This window comes from Empidonax traillii, unplaced genomic scaffold (assembly GCF_003031625.1).
Source record: "Empidonax traillii isolate 1590-97213 ecotype Southwest subspecies unplaced genomic scaffold, ASM303162v1 scaffold135:size1941959, whole genome shotgun sequence".
NCBI lineage: Eukaryota > Metazoa > Chordata > Aves > Passeriformes > Tyrannidae > Empidonax > Empidonax traillii.
The window spans coordinates 1861207-1882200 of NW_020955328.1; the positions used below are offsets into that span (position 1 = coordinate 1861207).

Here is a 20994-nt window from a genome sequence, read left to right on the forward strand (position 1 = left end):
CCTGTCCCTTCCAGCCTCCCGGACCTCTCCAGGCCCCAGGGATGGATCTGATGGGATGGGATTTTTTCAGTTGTGTTGACAATGCAAGCACTGAAGCAGAATGTGGGTAGAGCTGAGCTGTTGGCACAGCCAGAGCTCCCCAGGGCCGGCCTGGGGAGATGAGAACATTTGTGTTCTCCCTGGACTGAGGATAAAGCGGCGACAGCGCCCAACTCGTCTTCTGAACCAAGGAGGACAAATATTTTGCCACTGTGCTTAGAGACACTTTGATTATTGAGAAATCATTCTGGAAGGGCAATTAGTAAATTTTAAAATCAATTTGGTAAATAAGCCTCTGAAAGGAATCTATGACAAGCAGCAGGGAGGGAAGAATTGACTTTCAAATTACACACGCACATACTTTATTCATATCTAAATATCAAAGGGGCTCTATGTACAAACAGAAGTAATCAGGAAACACGTTTTGATCTTGCTGATGTACACACAAAATGACAATTAATGTCCTCCTTTATGATATAAAGCTGGGAGTTTTTTACAGTTACATTACAGGGACGATTATAGTCAAGCTTAGGGCTAAAAATAATGAAAGACTATAAAAACTATATTTTAACATTTAAAAATATCCAGGAAATTAACTGGAGAGGCAGGCAATGATCCAATTAATGGATTGCATTTATTAGATCAGGGGCAAGTCACACAGCACCAAGCTCCAGCTCCAGAGGTGGGAGAGTGCAGAGGTCCCCGTGCTCCTGATGGACAGGCAGGAATTTCAGGGTACCCCTCGTTCTGCTGGCAGAGCTGCTGCGGGCACTGAGGTTTCAAAGGTTTTTGGGAGCCTTCCAGAGGTAAAGGAGCTGTTCCATGGTTGCTCACCTGCCTCCTCGTTGAGGGGCTGAGCACAGACTGACAGCACCACACAAAGCCATGAGGTGCCTCCTCTGTCACAGTACTGCTCAAATTAATTAAAAAAAAAAAAAAAGGCAATAAAAAGGGAGAAATAGCAGTGAGATGGGAAATAAATATACTTACCTATGGGTCAAGAATAAAGAAGCAGCTTTACCCTGATCCCTGCTGCTCCAGAGGAAGGATTCAAGTGCTGAATCTTCGAATCTTTCCTCTGAAAAAGGAGCAAATCTGAGCCACGGGCACCCTCTGCTGGGGCAGCCACGGCTGGCAAGCAGCACCACGGGGCTGGCTGAGGCCTCCAGGCTCATTTCAGCTTTAAAAAAGAAAAAAAAGGGAACATTTATCCCCCAAAATGCATCAGCTGTCACCCCACACTGCACCAGTTCAGATTCGGGCATGACAGGACTGTTATGGAGCGACTTGGGGTTTGTCCTGCGTGGGCACAGCTCAGCATACCTGTCACCACACCAGGCATTCTCTCCATCACAGCCACAGCAGTGAGTCCTGGACACCTTTCAAGAGCTCCTTGTCCTGTCCTGTGCCCCATCCCGGGCACTTGGGGTGTCCCCCCGTCCCGCAGCTCCCACTAGCCAGACCCTCCCAGGGAAAAACCTCCACGTCCACAGACCAGTTTACAGACATCACTTAGCTCAAAGTCCTAATTAGTCACTCAGAGTGATTTACTCGGTCATTTGGAAGTGGGGGAGGGGGCAGACTAAGCAGAATTGTTTGAAATTATCCCTAAAGGGCACAGTAAATTAAGTGTTAATGAGGAATCCTATGCAAAGGGCCACAGTAGCTAAATAAAATAATTAAGGTGCTAAGTGATAACATTCTTTTGGTTCTCAGTAATTTAGCCAGTCTGGTTTTCATCCAGGATATCTGCAAATGAAGCCACCCCAGTGCCATCAGCAGGATGCTGGCGCAGCTCAGCATCCAGAAGAATCAGGCCCACCACAGAAAGGAAACCTTCCTGGAAAAAGATCCCTATTCCCACCTGAAGGAAGTGCTCTGCTAATCACACTGGATTTATATATGACACAAAATGCATCAATTCGAGTCTATACCAAACTTCACAGGAGCTTTATTTCCACGGGCTGTGTGTGTTTTTCCCGCAGTTTTCCAACAGTTCATATCCATCCCTCAGCGGGGCCGCACACCTGCTCCACAGCCAAGCACAGAGAAAGCACCTCCTCACGAGGAAGTCCCTGCTGAGGGTTCCAAAGCCCAGCTGGGCTGTCAGCAGCTCCCTCTCACTGCTGAGCGGGTGGTGGGCTCAGGGTGGGCACACGGCTGGGCTCAGTGGCAGCACCAGCCGAGCACTTTCCCCTGCAGCCCAAATTCTCTCCACAGCTCTCAGGTGATGCCCAGCGTCCCCTGTGCAACGAGCAGGAAGCTCACAGCCACCCCTGGGTGTTCTCCTGCCAAAAACTGAAGGATACAGCTGGCTGCTTTCAGGCCTGGCTTGGTCTCCCTTCCCTGGAGCTGCTCCTCCCAGGTGCTACCCAGGACAGGAGGTGTCTGCCCTGGGCACTAATCCAGCGATCTGGTGGCATCCTCCACAGCAAAGACGGAGCTCAGGTCAGTGGGGCTGTGCCTGTGACCTGCAGAGATGGTGGACACCCTGGGAATAGCTTTTCCATCTCCACACGGAGCAGAGCCAGGGAATGCTGAGCAGCTTCCCCCACCACATAAAGAGGATTTCAATCTCCATGCCTCCGTTTCTGGCTGCAGATGGAGTGCAGGAGGATACCTGTAGGAAAGTAAAAAAATAAATAAATATTGTGAGCAAGAAAACCATTCTGTGGGCCTGGATGTTTGATTTTTAAACACAGAAGTCTGAAGTTCAGTGCCTTTGTGCTCAGTGCTGCTCTTACCGGTGGCAACGGAGACGTTGAGTGAGTCGATGCCGGGGTGCAGGGCTCTGCCAGGGGGGATGGCCAGCATCCTGTGGCACAGGAGCTGTGTCTCCAGGGAAAGGCCCTCCCCTTCACTACCTGCAGGAGAAAGACACTGCTCACAGCTGCTGCCACGTCTCTGTCCCCCCCTCCTCAGGGGGGACTCTGTCACACCTACACCCTCATCCTCAGCTTGCCAGGAACCTCAGCAGCTCCCACACAGCAACAGCCAAGAGCTACCAGGGCTGAGACAGGCACCTTCCTACCTTCCCTCCCTGCATCTGTTCTCCACTATCAGGAGTGTTTTTGAGGAATGCTGTGCACCTGCACACAGCCCTGTCTGAGCACAAGGAGCCCCTGCACAAGCAGAGCTGTGCCAGCAGAGAGCTGCCCGTGCCCACGGGCTGCTGGCACTGGGACAAGGCAGGCAAGAGGCCACAGAACTGCTCTGGTCCAGCAAATCCCACATCCCTATTGCTAGTGACGGGCTCAGCCTTCCCAGCACACACAACCACCGGCGGGGTGCAACTTGTGCATGCAGACAGTTTAACCAGAGGCTTCAATTGATTAGTTGTTAAACCATCCAGCAGCCCTGATATGTTTGGGCTGATACACTGGTTGAAACAGAGTTGAAATCTATCCCAGGTCATTAGTAGTTGTTTGACTCACACTGTCACAAAGGGAAATGGAAAGGGAGAGGCTTTAAACAATCCTGTGCGCAGACAAGTGAGAATGCAGAGGGCCAGGGACCTCCCAGCCCGCTTGGCTCCCCAAAGAATTCTTCCACATTCATTATTTAGAGCTGCACAGACAGTTACACAGATGCAGGAGTAGCCAGCTCGCTCCAGAGACCTCTGGCAAAGCAGGCTCAGCACGTGGGAGCCAAACATTCCCCTCCAGCAGCCATAGCCTGACCTGGCTGAACCCCAGACAGGGTGACAGCAGGAATCAGAGCCAGGCCTCCCACGGCCCAACCTGCCTCTTCATCACTACCCCGTGGCTCTCCAGGGATGCTTGAAAAAAAACACCCCAAAAATAGCATCCTACTTTTTCCTGACTGAACATAGAAAAGTTTTACAACTTACAGTCATATTTGCCTCCTGAGCCTCTCAAACCACACTCTCTTGGGACTCTCCAACTGGGACAGCAGCAATTGCCAGAGGTGCAGTGGCTCCTGGAGCAATCCCCTCCTGTCCCTGATAAGGGTCTTACGATTCCTAATAAAGGCACCAATTTTGCTTCCAGCTTTTACAAAGCTTTTTATGGATCTAGCTGTTTAAAATAATTAGGAACCATAAATTCAGGGCAAAAAGGCTTGCACGGTGTGACACGGGGGAGGGAGTATTGACTGAACCAGATTAAATCCTGGTTTATACTGGTGAACAGAACACTTCCCACTAGAGATCTTTAACTTCCATCTCTTAGCTTTGCTCCTCACTGAAAGGCTTCAAAGCCCAGTGTTGGAGCTTGGTGAAATGATAAAACAGGTTTCCTGCCCCACTTTACAATCAACACCAGTGATAACTGCAGTTCCCCAGTGCAGGAAGTTCCAACCCAGCAGAGAAACACACGAAATGAGCATCTCCACAAAAAAAACCACCGACCCCGTGAGCAGCCTTAAACCCCGAGCCACAGACTGCAGGTCTGAGAGGAACAAATCACCCAGACACTCTTCTCCCTCAGCCATCCAAGTGCTCCCCATCTGTTCCTGCCCTCACCAGGCTCCCAGTCCCGAGGGCAGCCAGCCACCTCCAGCAGTGACTCCAGCACACACAGCATTAAGCTGGACTGTCCAAATCGCTCTCTGCCAAGCCAGCCAGGACGCCAGGAGGGGGAACTGGGAGTCTGCAAGCACTTAACTTACAAGACAATCTGTGTGGTGCCAGGAAGCTCACTCCCAGGCTGAATTATCTCCGCTGCTCCCTGCAGCTGCAGGAACGCTACATATTCAGATCTAGGACGTTTCTCCCTCAACAGCCTCAGCGCCAGATGACTGTAATGTTCAATTTTCTTCCCAGAGAAGAGTTAGTGCTCAGCAGAGAGTTGAAATCATTACTGCTGCAAGGTCCAGGAGCTCTCCTCATGCATCTACCAATCAGCCTCCCAATCTCCCCTGACAAAAGGATATTTGGACTTTTTTCCTGGAGAAATCTCTCATAACTCAAGGTAACGACGCCGCTGCCACTCTCACCCCCTGCCTTTCTGCGGGTGTTGGGATGCATTTCTTTGTGGCCCATCAGCAGCGCTGCCAGCCTGCCTGCTCCCTTTGTGACACAGCTCCACACGTCTCGTAGAGGTGCCAGATTTGCGGCACCGCCTTGTCAGGACTTCCAGGGGCTCAATAAACATTTTAATTAAAGGAATGTCCTCCGAGCCGAGACAACCACGGCACGGGGCGGGTTTGCAGCCCCTCCACAGCTCGTGGACTTCCAGGTGTGGAAGCTCAGAGTGGCCCCTGTGCCAGGTGACACGAGCTGGGGGGACACAGCACAGCCACACACAGCACTTCTGGGGGAGTTTCTGTCTCTGACTGCCACAAAAGCCATTCCTGCCCTTCCTTTCAGCTTCTGGGAGGCTGCAGGACCCCAAACTCTGCCCACAGAAGCAGCGTCCTTTGCCAGTATCCTCTGCACCGAGGGAGCAGAAGCCCTGTGGGAATTACCCAGGTCAGGGGCTGAGGGAAGTGGCACCCACTGCTCCCAGCAGGGAGAGGATACACCTATTCCTGCAGCCAACACCTCCTGCCTCCTCCTGGCTGTACAAAAACAACCACTGACTGCTCCCTGTGATGGTCCCTGTGCCCCAAAGCCCAGCCTTGCATTCAGACCACGCCAAACGAGAGCTCCTCGTGGTTCTTTATAATATATTCCTGTTTTTTTCAAGAGGAAACATGACAGAGCCACGACATGGCACTGCTCACCATCACAGCCCCTGCTGCAAACTGGGGCTCCCCCTCACCTCAGGGGTTCACCCACCCAGGAAATCCAGGCTTTGGGGCTCCAGGACAGGGTCCAAAGCAGCACAGAGCACAGTTCAGAACACCTGGCACCAAAACTGCCACCCAGACCCTCTGCAGCTGCTCCACTCCCTGTGCACCCACACAAACTGCTCGTTCCTGCAGCTCCTACTGGGAGGCTTCTCAGCTGCCCCTGCTCCTCTGAGTCCCCATTTCCCATGGGAAATGGGGACTCAAGAGGAGCAGGGGCAGCTGAGACCATTCTTTTCTTTTCCAGACAAAGTGTGACGTAACATAAGGGACCTGCAGTGAAACCTGCCCCTGGTGATCCCCTCCCACCTGCACTCCCAGCCAGCCCACAGCCCTGGAAATCCCAATACCTATGACTACAATAAGGGGTTTATCCCACTGAAATTCCAAGCAGCTGATGACAGGAACGTCTTCCACATCCTCAGGTTTGCTGACTGTTCCCACCACTTCCCAGCCTTCTGCAGTTTTAGCCTAGAAAAGGAAGGGAAACAAATATTCAAGTGTGGCCAATTTTTCAAGCTTAAAAAGAAAATAAGTCATGTATGAAAAGACACTGGTGGGGTTTTTTTTTACATTTTCAGTTAAGCTGACTGTTTTTTCTGTACTTTTCAAGGCATCCCTTGAATTTTTACCACCGAAGTCCTCCCACTATCAGCAGACAAACCTTGACTTGAGAAACCAACAACAACAACAACAAAAGAGTAATTTTCCTTCTGGCATTTATTCCAGTTCAGTAAGCAAACAAACAGCAACTGAAAAGCTTTTTTTTTTTTTTTTTTCTGCCCATGCAACAGTTCTAGGAAGGTTTTTTTTTTTTGCCAGGAAAGCATGCAAAAAGAGTAGTGTTAAACAAATTAGCATAAGGTTAATGCACAGAGCAATGCAGAGGAGGTTCTTGGGTGAAGGCTCAGCCACCACAAGCCCACAGTGACATCTGCAAACTCAGATGCCAAAATTCAGCTCGCACAAAAGGCAGGGCAGTCAGCACCTCATGTAACCAGAGACCCAAACTTCCCTCCTGCACCCTGGTGAAAAGAGCCTTAGTTATTTGTGTTGGAAATCCATTTTAACAATAAAAGAGCTGCTGCTTCTTGCCAGGTTCATTTCCTGGGAAACTGGCACTTTTTACTCGATGTTACATCAAATTTACTCCAGCCAGGCAATGCCAGGGGTGAGGCCCGTGAGTCCAGGTCCAATTAAATGATCTGCTGCAATGGCTCAAATTGTTAGTAATTCAAGCTTGATAGTAACAAAGTGATTCTTCCAGCTTTTCAATTAAATATCAATGTATTTGATGTATCTTTCATTTCACCGTCACCCAGAGCTCCAGCTGCCACAGACCCATTTCTAGCAGCAAGTGGGCAGAGTCCAGGCTCTCCTCTCCTCTCAAGGCCACACCAGATTGTGACAAGCTCATCCTCAGAGGGACACAGGCCCACAATACCCATTCACAGCCACATCCCTGGGTTTGTTTCAGTTTTTCCATGTGCATTCCCTTTCTTTTTGCAGCACATTCTGCAAAGGGCCCTATCTCATCTCATTGCATAGTAAAAAGATTCCCAGCAGCTCTCCAGCCCTGCTTTCCCCTCTATTCCCTGCTCCAAAGGCTGCTCCAAAGGCTGCCCAATGCTGCCATCGTGTGCCTGAGCCCTGGGATGCTGCCTCTGCCACGCTCCAGGCACAGCTCCAGTCTCCAGGGAGGGCAGGGAGACAGATCCCAGCACACTGAGCCCACAGCCCGAGTGTGGGAGAGCCACAGGGTTATCCTTCCACCACCAGCTTCCAGGAAAAACACCCCCACCCCATCCCCAGCCGATGGAATGGGGCAGGAGGGGGCTGTGCCTGTCACTGGTGGTCCCACAGCTCAGACCACTGGCAGCAAACAGGAGTGCACAGCGGGAACACAGACACTGCAAACAACTCAGTCATCTTCCTGATCCACACATGCAATGTTTGAGTTTTCTTGAAAGGAAAGGGGGGGAAAAAAAACCCCAGTGAATCGTTCTACCTTCAAAAAGCTCTGGAGATCATCTGTGCTGTAGACATCAAAGACCTCCACGGCTCCAGCACTGGCTTTGCTCACTATCGGAGTCAGGGGGCAGCTGCAAGGGAAAAACAAGGAAAAAGCATCATACAAGAGCAAAAAAAGGAAATCCAGGCGAATTTTTTTCTCTTTATTCCCTTCTACGGCCTCTGCAGCCCTACTCCAACCAGCCCACTACAGACCCCGCGCACCACAGGGTTGTGTTTTCCTATGGAGAGTAGGAGGGCTCAGGAATCAACCCAGGAAATAGGTCAAAGCAGTTCTGTGCAGATGGGACAACTGAAACACGAAATGGGTTAAAACTAGAAGTGCCCAGAGAGGGTTCCTTCCCAACCTGGAATACCACATCCCTCAGCCTGCCTGCGGAGCAGCAGCCACCCAAAACCCTGCTCCCCAGCTCAGCCCCGGAAAGCTCTTCTGATGCAGGCTGGAAACCCCTCTGCGAGCCAGCAGGGCAGAAAAGAGGGGCTGCAGGAGCAGATGCAGAGCCCAGTACCTGTTTCTGTGGCTGGTCACCACTCTGTCCACCCCTAAGAAGTACGCGGAGCGCAGCAGTGCCCCCAGGTTCATGGGGTCCTGGATCTGCTCCAGCACCAGCCAGATCACCTGCCGGTCCCCACTGGCTTCACCCCCCAAACAGGGCGTTCCGGCGTCCTCCAAACTCTTGAACCGCAGCGGGGTGGCCTCCAGACACACTCCCTGGTGGACCTGACCCCTGCAGAGCTCGTCCAGCTCTCTCCGCTGGACGTGCAGCACCGGCACCCCGCGGGCCGTGGCCTGGAGCACGAACTCGCTCATCACGGGCCGCCGGGAGCTGCTCTGCTTGAGGAACAGCCTGAACAGGTCCCTGCGCGCCTGGCTGAGCGCCAGGGAGCACGGCCCGACCCCGAACAGGATCTCCGAGCCCTTAGTCCTCTCCAGCCGCAGAGGCTTTCGCTCCATCCCTTTCCTGGCCCTGGGGAACTCATCCAGCTGGGACAGCCACAGCTCCCGCCCGGTCGCCGAACCCCGCCCGGCCCCTCTGTGTCCCGCCCGGGGGTGTCCCCGCGGGGTCCCCCAGGAGCCGCCAGAGCCGGGATGCGCTCCGGGGCTCCGCGGGAGGGATGCGGGGGGACCTTCCTCGGCCCGGCCCGCGGCTGGGGGCGGCTGCTCGCGGGTGGAGCGGTGCCGGAGCCCGCACGGCCACCGGAGCAGCTCCAGGGCGCGGCACACGCGGGGCATCAGCGCCCGCTCCATGGGCGCCCACGGGCCTCTCCAGGCGGCGTGTCCCGCCCGCGGGAAGCCGGGAATGCCGCCCACGGAGGGTGATGAGTCCCGTTCAATCCCCCGCCCCAGCGGAGCCGGCCCCGCACCACCCCCACAGCGGGACGCGCGCGGGGAGGGAAAACACCGCGCTCCGCTCCAGACTCGCCCAACACGGGCACGGGTTGGGAGGGGTTCCCGGCCCCGCAGGACCCGCTCGGGGGTTTCTCGGGACCCGCGTGGGGACCCCCGGGCGAGGCCGCCGCTCCCGCCCCGCCCGCTCCGGTTCCGGCGGCCGCGGGTCCCGCCCCGCGCGGCAGCGCCGTCTGGCGGCGGGGAGGGGAACAGCGACCCTCCCGCTAATGAACAGGAGCCTAATTAACCGCGGAACAGCTTTGACCGCCTAATCACGGCACTTACAAACGCTGGGGAAAAACAGCGAAGGGGCTGGCCCGGGTCTAGCCCGGGGGGTTTTAACACGAACGGTAAAATGAGCGTGTGAACGGCAGTGACATGCCCCCCTCGCCCTCGGTGGGGGTTTCTCCGCCACCCCGTTCCCAAAGGCTTCTGTGCTTGGACAGCCTGAAAGGGGACGGGGGAACAAAACGTCTTCAGTTAACAGGGATAATTCTGCCCCTAATCCAGTCCGGGTTTCCCCCCATTTCTGATCCCCCTTGCACAGTTCAGCCAAACCCAGCTCACCTGGGGAGTTCAGGGAGCCCCTCTGGAGTTGTGGCTCCATTTGAACGGGGGCAGGTGAGTCCAACCTCCACGGGTTATCCGTGTGACACCTGGACCCTGTTCTGCTCTAGAAAGTAATTATGTTTATTGCCATAAACAACCACAACGTTTCTGTTTGGATTTGTCACTAAGCAGAGGTTTAGCTGGGAAAAGTAAAAAGGCTGTTACGCCTGAACACAAAAATGACAAAAACCACGCCGCGAGCCACGGTGTGCCTCTCTTTTTATTCTTTATTTTACAGCTCACAATTAGAAACCTACTGATAAATTACACAGCTGATCCTCCCGTTTTGGGGGGGTTTCAAATGCCTCAAGGGTGGTTGGTGTCCCGTCTCATCCCAGGAAGGTGGCTGGAGGTGCCACGAGGCTGAACAACCCGCACCGAACCCTCCGCGGGCTGCGCTTCATGGGGGAGGTTAACGGGCAGCAGGGATTACCCCCTGGAAACACACCCTGGAAATGGAAAAATATACTGGACATACATAATTTCTCAAGACTTGCAAATGTTACAAATGTTCCTGAGGGGAAGGGAAAAAAAACAAACAAACAAACACAAAAGAACCCACAACGAAACAACTTGCAGGGCTGCGGGGCAACCAGGTTGTGTTTGCAGGGAGCAACTACCCAAACTGGCCCTTCTTGAGCAATTCTCTCCAAATCCTCCTTTCACAGAGAGATAAGTTAGGTCCCTCCTCAGCCACGCATTTCAACATCTGCTGAACTTTGCACACAGTTGCTGCCACCAATTCAGTGTTTCACCACATCCCTGCTCGGTTTTTTTTCCTTCTCAGAAGTTCCCAATTTCTAAATTTTTGATTTGTTTTGTTTTTTTGGCCTCCAACTCCCAGTTTAACTTCTTTCTCCTAAAAAGATGGCACACACACTGCACAGAGCACCTGCTGGATTTGCTCTGTGCAGAGAACTCAAAGAAAGCCACGGCCTCAACAAGCTGGAGGAGGGCAGTGCACTAAAGTCATGCAAGACTTTCACCCACAGTAAATTAAAAAGCCAAATCCAGAGAGGAGGCTCTGTGCACTTGTCAGTAGAAAGCGGTGACAGATGAGGAAGGGACAGAACACACCATGGGCATGTGTTGATAAACAGGAAAAAAAAAAAAAAAAAAGGGGGCAAATTGCCTTTGTTTTGCTATTCCGAAGGAACATTTTGCCAGTTTTCTCCTTGTATCCTTCCACAGCTGCTCACCTTTGGCACAAGGAATTTTTAGGTATCACAAGATTTCATTAATAATAATACTTCATGCAACACTCAGCACTTACACAGCGCTTCTCGTGGTCAAAGTGCTTTACAAAAGCTTGTGAGTCCTCACAACACCCCTGTGAGGTAGGTAAGTATTATTATCCCCATTTTACAGATGGGGAAACTGAGGCAGAGAGGTAAAAGTGACTTGCCCAAGGCTGCACAGGGAGCTGAACTCATGTTGTAGTGGCCCAATTCTGGCCTCCCTGACGGTGGGGTAACACAGATGAACTCCCAGAGATCTACTGGTGTAAGCCAAACCATCCAACCCACATTTCTCAGGCTCTCAATCCTCTGCTCTGACCAACTGACCATCCCAGCTCCACCTGAACCAACATGTGCCCTCAGAAACACTGCACAGAGTCCGGCAGGAGCAGGATCTGAAATCTTAAGGCAACGTGTCCAGCAGCTCCAGAGAAGGCTGGACACACACAGACCACACTGCAAAGAGTCCCAGACAACCCCAGTGGTCTCCAGCTCTGCACAGATCTGCTTTGAGGCCCGTCCTCTTCTCCCTCAACAGAGCAAACCCAGAGCAAAACACCGGGGCTGCACCAGGGTAGCACTAGCACGAGGTCTGGCCCAGCCCTTCCACCTGCTGCTTTGCAGGCAAACACCCCTACAAGTCCCTTTTCACTTCAGACACCTTCAGACAGTTCATTTCACTCTCCCTCTCTCTCCGGGTTTGTATCTCTCCTCATGAACAAACTCCCAGCATTTCCAGCTCCTCAGCACCAGCATTTCAACAGCACCAGACATCTTTCTAAGACTGATCCACGTTTCCAGAAAAGTGTCAATGCATGCAAATATCACACACAGAACATCGAGAGTGCTGGGAGATGATACCACGGGTAGAGGTGATCACAAGACAGCACACGTTTAGTTTTTATTAAAAATACCAAACAACTCACTCTTACTGTAACTATGCCACTGAGATTATCCTTCTAACCTGCACACAAGTACAGGTACTTTTCCTCCAACTATTTACCTATCATCTAGAAAAAAAAGGAGAAATATCAAGCACACACATTTATACTTCCTCAAACTTGGCAGGCATGATCCATGTGAAGGGGAAAGGAGGGGCGGGGGAGGCTGTATGCTGGGTTTAGGGCAGTGGAATACAAAAGAAACAGAAAACACCACATGCATCATCACCATCAGTAATCAACCTGATGAAAACAAACCCAAATATTAGATGGATTCATGTATGACATCCACTGAAAAATCTCAAACCCTAAGCACACTGAAGCTGGCAAACACCTTGTGCCACTTCACCTAGGTCCAGACACAGCATCAGCAACTGAGATCAAACAAACCTTGAAAAGAAAACAAAAGGAAGAATAAACCAGCCTGGAGACAACAATCTTCCACAAACCACTTCCCTGCATTATTATCAGATACATTTTACTCTTAAGCAGTTTCACAAAGGAGTGGGGGAGAAAAGAGACCCCACTACCAGTCGTCGTTTTTTTTTTTTTTCAAACTGACTCAGCACCAGCACCAGCTCAGAGAGAGGGAGAGAAAAATAATTCTTCAAACATGATCCTTGGTACTTGATTAAAAGGTTGCCAGCCAGCCTTTGACACCCTGGATCGCCAGGGGGTCCGAAGTGGAGTGGATGCAACTGCGCTGCTCGAGGGCCTCTGCGCCTGCTACGAGATCTGCTCCGTGGGCCTCATCTGTATATCTCCGATCTGGAAGAGACAACACAGGGTTTCACTGCAGCCCCCTGGAAATGCTGCACTGGGGAGATGGAGGCAAAGGTGAACGTGCCTGCTCTGCCTTTAGCAGGAGGGATAAAAGCTCAGATATGCACAGAAAAGGTGCAAGGGGGCACTGGCTGCAGTGCCACGGTTCACGTCTGCAGTTTGGTCCTGCTCCCAGACGGCCAAGCAGCAGCTCTGCTCCAGCAGCCACAGGCAGGACCTTTTATCTTTCAGCCACAGGCAGGACTTTTTATCTTTTTAGGCCAAGAAGGCCAGTCATCCCCACGGATGCAGTGTCAAGGCGGCCACGTCTCGCCCCAAGGAGCAGAGTTCGCCCCAAGGGGTTGTTCAGCCTCCCGTGATCAAAGTCTGCTTTCACAACAGGAGCTTTCATGTTGCACGTGGTAAACACTGACACTGCTCCTGCCTCCCCCTGGCTCCAGCTCAAAGCTGCTCACCTATTTCTTGTTCCAGGGGAGGGAGTCCCTGAGGAAGCACAGAAAACCCAACAATCCCACCCTGTCCCTCAGAGCATTGTCCAAACCCTCCTGGAGCTCTGGCAGCCTTGGGGCAGTGCAATCCCAGAGCTTGAGCAGTGCAATCCCAGACCCCAACCAGTGCAATCCCAGACCCTGGGCAGTGCAATCCCAGAGCCCAACCAGTGCAATCCCAGAGCTGCCATAAAGGAAGTGTAAACAAACGTGATCCCCACTAATCCCCAGCCCAGGCTCACTAAGCTCAGGGCTGACACAGTGGCTGATCAGCAAATGTCAGGGCAGCCCTCACCCCCCTCCACCCTCAGCCCCAGCCTACCTGTACATGGGGGGGGGCACTGAGGACATAAATGACAGCATTGGCCATGTCTTCAGCTTTGAGACACTGCAAAGACAGGAAAGGGATTCTCAGTCAAAGGGCCCTGCAGAAAGTTAACCACAAGATCACCCCTCTCCTAACCATCAATAATGAGTTTTGACAGTGTCACTGGGGCATGTCAGAAAGATGCAAGCAAGCAGGAAAAAAAATAATCCATTCAGAATTTGACAAAGGATGCGTCTGGTGCTGATAATTCTTCAATTGCCGTGGATAATTTCACTACTGGCACGGTAATTCTGCCAGGTCAGGTATTGCCATCCTTATCAAAAATTCCCAGGGAAGCACAAGGAATCCTGTGCCACCTGCAAGACAACACACTCTCTCCCATTTCTCCCTGTGCAGGAACGTTTACTCATTACATCTTCTCTGCAATAAAGAAATCACAGCCTGCAAAATGTCAAAGCTGACCGGTACTTATTTACAGAAGCATCAAAATAAAAAATAAAAGGGAAAAATACAGGGAGTTGGAAACTGAATCCAAATGAAAACCTACATGGTGTGTAAATACCAGTGCAAAATCTGAGGTTTGAGGGCTGAGATTTTGGGAGAGCTGAGGGCATCCTGGAAAGAACTGGGCACTCTGTGGAACCATTAGCCAGGAGAGAGACAGTTCAACTATAATCAGAGCCACTTCCCTCTGTGTCCACTTCTCCAAGTCCTACCCGAATGCTCTCATAGGTTGCAGCAGCTCTCTCGGGGTCATTATCATGGAGTTTAAAAGCAAATCCCGTTTCCACCAGTCCTGGAGATATACACTGGAAAAAAAGCAGAGCACATCCTAATAGGATTTGTAATTCCCCTTCAGTAAAACAATTAAAAAAAAAAAAAAAAGGAGACAAAACTTTTTAGCACTGAAAAAGACAAAAAACCCCATCCCTTTTTCTGTTGTTCTCCTTTCCTACTCATTTTTTTAGGGGAATAGTTGAAGTGAGCGGACTTTGCCCTAATGATTGTTGTGGCTCTGGGGAAGCACTGCTGGGGACTTCCCTCTTCGCGCCCCAGAGGGACAGAGAAGCAAAGAAAAATGTGGGAAAGCTGTGAATGAGAGCAAGCAGCCCAGCCTGACTGCCTCCCTCTGTTGATGCGACCCCCAGCATCACTCCCTGCCCATATTTTGTGCACCCAAAAAGCTTCTTCAATGCCCACCTTATGCACCCAAAGAGTTCCTCCCTGGACACAGCTGTGCCTTCTGAGCCCCAAACTCTGCCTGGGAAGGAGAAGGTGGCACGGGACAGTTGGCCACTGGTTTTGCATTCCCTTGCCTGTTTTCCAAAGGGAAAACCCACGGAGCCTGCCCCCAGTACTCACTGTGGCTCGTATGTGAGTCTTGGCCTCCCGCAGCTCCTGCCTCAGCCCCTCCGTCAGGGCTGTCACCGCGTACTTGGTGGCACTGTAAAAATGCACCACGGACTGGGGCACGACACTGTGGCCATTCATGCTGGGGAGAGAGCAGAAGGGGAAGTGCTGAGAGCTGGGAGGAAAGCAGTGTCCCAGCAGGGTACTCAAAACACCATCATGAACACACAGAGAGGTTGCGTGAGGAATTCCCTTCCCACGGGGAACACCCACCCCCACGGGCTCCTCCCCACGTGGCTGTTCTCTGGAGCTGGCCAAGAAGTTTCAATCTTCAGCCCTGCGCCATCACAAGTGGTTGGCGTCACCCTTTTCTCCCTGCTTTGGTCTTTTTTGCTTTAGACCAGCAAAGATTAAAACAGCGGTTTGAAAAATCAACCATCACAATCCTTGGAAAACCCCTCCTTGGGCACCATCAGCCCACTCCAAGGTTGAAGCTCCAGTGCTTAAATCCTCTCTATGATGCAGGAAAGAGGAGGAAGCCCCCACGGCTGATCCCACATCCCCCCTTATTTACCTGTTAATGTTAATTATATGCCCATCATCGATGTTTCTCTCCTTCATGGACTGGTAGGCCTCTCGGGTGCAGATGCTCACAGCCATCACATTGACCTGAGAGGGGAGAAAACAAGAAGAAATTAAGCCCAGCAGCCCTGCCTGGCACCTCTTGACTTGGCCCTTGCATGCCTGAAGCAAGGGGTGCAGGTTCCAGTCCCTCTCCCATGGCAATTCCCAACAGGAACACCAGCAGAGGGAAATGCACGTGCAGACACATCGTGAGCTGGGTCACGGGGGACAGGGGGCACAGACACCAACCTTTGTCAGACAGCCCCTCTGCCCACAGGCAGCACTGCCCAGCAAGACAAAGCTGGTTGTTCTGTCCAGCACTGAGCACGCTGGGCAGCTGGCAGGGCACTGACAGCAGGTAATTAGGTCAGTTAGTTAATGAGGAAATCCCCAGATCTTGGCTGTCAGAGCGCTGGGTGCTCAGAGGCACCGCCAGCAACGAGCTCCCTGGGCACAGACAGAGCCAAAGATCACGGGGAGAGCCACAGTGGGCAAGTCACCCTGTGGATGTGACAGCCACCAGTCTGTCACACTGCTGACATCTGCCTCAGCCCTACCTGGATAAGCCAAGGAAGAGAGGACATGGCAGTTTATCCAGTCCTTTAGCACAGGATCCAGAGCTTTCCAGGCTCTTGCTCTTTGGACAAGCACAGTTAAACTCGGTCCTATCACCTCCACAACGTGCCACCACTAATGCACAGCTGCCTCGAGCGTTCCCTGACCGTAAAACACAGAGTCAAAGCCTCCAGGAAGACAGATAAGGGAATTCTCCCAGCTGGAATAGCGGGAACAAGGCCATGTGGACAGAGAGGGACAGAGATGGGAGGGGGCTGGAGATCATCGCTGGGAAACTTATGAACAAGAACAGGGCAGAGTAACTGGGCCTGCCAGCACAAAAGGACAGGCAAGAGAGGCACACTGGCAGGGGGAGCAGAAAGTGAGAGGCAGAAAGGGATGGGGCTGAGAGATGCAATTACTGAGCAGCACACAAAGAGGAGTGGGGTCAGCAGAAGGATCTTCCGGTCACTGCTTTTGTCTCGGTCCTTGTTTCCCATTCATTACAGGAGCCCCTGCTTGTGGGTTTTGTCTTGGCCACACATAAACTGCCTGTTTAAGACGGGGACCCTCATCGGTCCGTTGTGGTCCTCTCAGCAGTAGGAGTAGGTTCACGTGAGACTAGTCGTGTCAGTATCGGTCTGTGGAGTCGGGGGACCTTGACGTCCCTGTGTCGGAATTGGACCCCACCCCTTAGGTGGACCCTACACGTTCCTTGTTTTACCCGTCTCCACCGTCGTCTTCCCCGGGGAGTCGTGTGGAGCAAAGCCCAGAGCAGGCAGGGCATGTGCAGGCTTTGGGATTTCATAGGAAGGTGGGAAGGGAAAGGGGGAGTAACTCACCCCAGCCTGATACAGGAACCAGTGAGGAGCCAATCCTTTTGGACACGGATCTGGGCAACTGCTGCTGTAAAAACCCCTTTGTGACAAGCAACATCCCCCTCCCCTCCCTGCCCCAGGAACCCACCAGGCACCACGTTTTTGGTGCAGTCGCTCCCCAATTCCATCTCCACAGGCCACTAGAGGGTAACATCAGCCCAAAGCCCGAGCCTGAGCCTGAGCCTGGCTCCAGCCTCGACTCACTGAGCAGTGATTCCCTGCGTGGGCAGAGTTGCAACACTTTGACAGCGACTGGCAAAGCAAGATGCTGATCAACAGCCACACGGGAAAGTCCAGAGCCCGTATGATAAAACACCATGGTACAACAAAACAACTGGCTGGAAAGCAGCTGAGCTGGGACCGCCTCCCTGCCTTTTCCCACTGGATTCTGGGGTGAAATCCCATTTCAAAACACGGAACAGGAGCTCAGGAACCCAAAAGCACTCCCGGGAAACGAGCAAGTCTTCGGGCTGTACCACCTCGAGGCTGTTGTTCCCAATCCCCACGCAAGACATCTGCCTGCCTCGTTCCTATTTTAAGAAAGAAAAGTCCAAAGGTCCCTTAGCAGGGATGGCCAGCACACCTGCACCCTGCCCCAGGCCCTCAGATCCCGTTCCTAGAAGTGCTGAGCATTTCACTAACCCAGAGTCAGCCTTTTCCAAGGCATCAAAACGAGTAGCCCAGCTCCAAAGCACATATGGAAAGGCAGGTTACAGAAAACACATCTCTGCACAGATGGTTTATAAAAGCAAGAAGAGCAGAGCCTGTCTGGCCAGTGAATAATGCCAAGGAGAATCAAACCCACTTGGTGCCTGGAGGAGCCAGAGGATGTGCTGCGGTGCTGTGTGCCCTGAACAGTGTAAGTGGAAAGTTCAGCCTGAGTTCCTGGCTGTAAAGGTCAGTGGGTAAAACGTGAAGGAGCTGTTCAAACCCCTGGAGTCCCTGTGTGCACAGCACCCAGCCCCAGCTCCCCCCTGTGCAGATCAGGGATGGCTGGAGGACTTTGCTACGGCCTCGTGTCAAACACAACCTCACAGAAAAGTGAGAAAACGGGGGGAGCTGTGAGCCAAGAGCTGGTGGGCTCAGAACCTGCCTGAGGTAGCACGTTCCATCCTGCTCCCACACCGAATTTCCTGGCTGGTAATGCTGGGCTCTGTGCTGCTGTAAAGCAACACATCCCCAACTCCTCACAGCAGGCTTCTGCAGCCCAGGGAGAAGCAGCTCCCCCCTTGGGAATAAACACCAGACAACAAGGGACTAGAACATCACAAAAGAAAAGGAATAAGCAAATAATATGTGTTTTACTGTAGATGTATAGCAAGAATATGGATACTGAGAGGGCAGCCTGGAAGGAGAGAGAGCCTCAAAGCTCATAAAAAATGCATGGAAACAAAAATCAATTTACCAAAAAGAAAAAAAAATGCCTTTAATTTAAGGCCCTAATGCCTCCTGAATCGATAGATTGACAGCTGCTTAGGAGCTTTTCCCATCTTGCAGCCCAGGAGTACACTGGAACTCTCCAAAGGCACCTCAAACCGTGCTGCTCTCTAACACCTTTCTCCAAGGAACCTTTGCAAGAAGCCTCCCTGCTCCCACACAGCTCTGCAAAGCCCAGTGGCCCGTGAAAGGTGCTGGCAGCCTTCCCCCATCCCGACCCTCTGAGAGGAATGGGCCTGCAGAGGGTTTCCCTGGGGCTGGCATGGCACAGCAGGGAGAGCTGTCACTGCAGATCCCTCCCCAAACCCACTGTCACTGCAGACCCCTCCCCAAACCCACTGTCACTGCAGACTCCTCCCCAAACCCCACTGTCACTGCAGACCCCTCCCCAAACCCACTGTCACTGCAGATCCCTCCCCTGNNNNCTGTTTATCTGCCCCTGGGAGTAGCCAGGCAACACCAGGAGAGTCGTCATCCTCATCCAAGTGCACTCTGATCAGCACAGTCATAGCCAGACACCTCAGCCCCCTGGAACTGCAGGGACACAGCCTTAACCTGGGGTGGGGAATCCACCTGGGATGTGCAAGGAACAAAATGGGCAGAGGTGGCAGCAGAAGGGGCCCCTCAGCACCGGAGCAAAGCCCAGAGCAGGCAGGGCATGTGCAGGCTTTGGGATTTCATGGGAAGGTGGGAAGGGAAAGGGGGAGTAACTCACCCCAGCCTGATACAGGAACCAGTGAGGAGCCAATCCTTTTGGACACGGATCTGGGCAACTGCTGCTGTAAAAACCCCTTTGTGACAAGCAACATCCCCCTCCCCTCCCTGCCCCAGGAACCCACCAGGCACCACGTTTTTGGTGCAGTCGCTCCCCAATTCCATCTCCACAGGCCACTAGAGGGTAACATCAGCCCAAAGCCCGAGCCTGAGCCTGAGCCTGGCTCCAGCCTCGACTCACTGAGCAGTGATTCCCTGCGTGGGCAGAGTTGCAACACTTTGACAGCGACTGGCAAAGCAAGATGCTGATCAACAGCCACACGGGAAAGTCCAGAGCCCGTATGATAAAACACCACGGTACAACAAAACAACTGGCTGGAAAGCAGCTGAGCTGGGACCGCCTCCCTGCCTTTTCCCACTGGATTCTGGGGTGAAATCCCATTTCAAAACACGGAACAGGAGCTCAGGAACCCAAAAGCACTCCCGGGAAACGAGCAAGTCTTCGGGCTGTCCCACCTCGAGGCTGTTGTTCCCAATCCCCACGCAAGACATCTGCCTGCCTCATTCCTATTTTAAGAAAGAGAAGTCCAAAGGTCCCTTAGCAGGGATGGCCAGCACACCTGCACCCTGCCCCAGGCCCTCAGATCCCGTTCCTAGAAGTGCTGAGCATTTCACTAACCCAGAGTCAGCCTTTTCCAAGGCATCAAAACGAGTACCCCAGCTCCAAAGCACATATGGAAAGGCAGGTTACAGAAAACACATCTCTGCACAGATGGTTTATAAAAGCAAGAAGAGCAGAGCCTGTCTGGCCAGTGAATAATGCCAAGGAGAATCAAACCCACTTGGTGCCTGGAGGAGCCAGAGGATGTGCTGCGGTGCTGTGTGCCCTGAACAGTGCAAGTGGAAAGTTCAGCCTGAGTTCCTGGCTGTAAAGGTCAGTGGGTAAAACGTGAAGGAGCTGTTCAAACCCCTGGAGTCCCTGTGTGCACAGCACCCAGCCCCAGCTCCCCCCTGTGCAGATAAGGGATGGCTGGAGGACTTTGCTACGGCCTTGTGTCAAACACAACCTCACAGACAAGTGAGAAAACAGTGGGGGGGGTTTGAGCCAAGAGCTGGTGGGCTCAGAACCTGCCTGAGGTAGCACGTTCCATCCTGCTCCCACACCGAATTTCCTGGCTGGTAACGCTGGGCTCTGTGCTGCTGTAAAGCAACACATCCCCAACTCCTCACAGCAGGCTCCTGCAGCCCAGGGAGAAGCAGCTCCCCCCTCAGGAATAAACACCAGACAACAAGGGACTAGAACATCACAAAAGAAAAGGAATAAGCAAATAATATGGGTTTTACTGTAGATGTATAGCAAGAATATGGATACTGAGAGGGCAGCCTGGAAGGAGAGAGAGCCTCAAAGCTCATAAAAAATGCATGGAAACAAAAATCAATTTACCAAAAAGAAAAAAAATGCCTTTAATTTAAGGCCCTAATGCCTTCTGAATCGATAGATTGACAGCTGCTTAGGAGCTTTTCCCATCTTGCAGCCCAGGAGTACGCTGGAACTCTCCAAAGGCACCTCAAACCGTGCTGCTCTCTAACACCTTTCTCCAAGGAACCTTTGCAAGAAGCCTCCCTGCTCCCACACAGCTCTGCAAAGCCCAGTGGCCCGTGAAAGGTGCTGGCAGCCTTCTCCCATCCCAACCCTCTGAGAGGAATGGGCCTGCAGAGGGTTTCCCTGGGGCTGGCATGGCACAGCAGGGAGAGCTGTCACTGCAGATCCCTCCCCAAACCCCACTGTCACTGCAGACCCCTCCCCAAACCCACTGCAGACCCCTCCCCAAACCCAC

The 20994-nt window shown here is 52.6% G+C and overlaps 2 protein-coding genes across 3 annotated transcripts in view; both read right to left on the reverse strand.

The window, feature by feature from the left end:
* Positions 1 to 1310: 1310 nt before the first annotated feature.
* MRM1 (mitochondrial rRNA methyltransferase 1) lies at positions 1311 to 9077 on the reverse strand. Of its 2 annotated transcripts, none has more exons than XM_027883823.1 (5): positions 8331 to 9077; positions 7799 to 7892; positions 6141 to 6261; positions 2790 to 2903; positions 1311 to 2665 (listed from the first exon to the last, which is right to left on the reverse strand). In XM_027883823.1, exons 1-5 carry the CDS (start codon positions 9068 to 9070, stop codon positions 2610 to 2612), a joined length of 1125 nt encoding a protein of 374 aa, XP_027739624.1. In that variant the 5' UTR covers positions 9071 to 9077; the 3' UTR covers positions 1311 to 2609. The 2 variants fall into 2 exon arrangements, with proteins under 2 accessions (XP_027739624.1, XP_027739623.1); XM_027883822.1 differs by having other exon boundaries at positions 1314 to 2659; positions 2784 to 2903.
* A 945-nt stretch (positions 9078 to 10022) lies between these two features.
* DHRS11 (dehydrogenase/reductase 11) overlaps positions 10023 to 20994 on the reverse strand; it is a 23600-nt gene continuing 12628 nt past the window's right edge. Inside the window, exons 3-7 of the mRNA XM_027883824.1 lie at positions 15523 to 15617; positions 14961 to 15090; positions 14315 to 14407; positions 13593 to 13658; positions 10023 to 12767 (exon numbers count right to left, since the gene is read on the reverse strand). Coding sequence (XP_027739625.1) covers positions 12726 to 12767; positions 13593 to 13658; positions 14315 to 14407; positions 14961 to 15090; positions 15523 to 15617 — 426 coding nt within the window. The 3' untranslated portion in view covers positions 10023 to 12725. The remainder of the gene's footprint in view (positions 12768 to 13592; positions 13659 to 14314; positions 14408 to 14960; positions 15091 to 15522; positions 15618 to 20994) is intronic.

What these genes read in the sequence shown, in the direction of transcription:
- MRM1 (XM_027883823.1), bottom strand. Translation starts at nt 9,070, where the DNA reads ATGGAGCGGGCGCTGATGCCCCGCGTGTGCCGCGCCCTGGAGCTGCTC. An exon ending in GTGACCAGCCACAGAAACAG is followed by an intron (nt 7,893 to 8,330) that starts GTACTGGGCTCT and finishes TTTCCCTTGCAG; the next exon opens with CTGCCCCCTGACTCCGATAG. An exon ending in ACCCCTTATTGTAGTCATAG is followed by an intron (nt 2,904 to 6,140) that starts GTATTGGGATTT and finishes TTTCTCCTGCAG; the next exon opens with GTAGTGAAGGGGAGGGCCTT.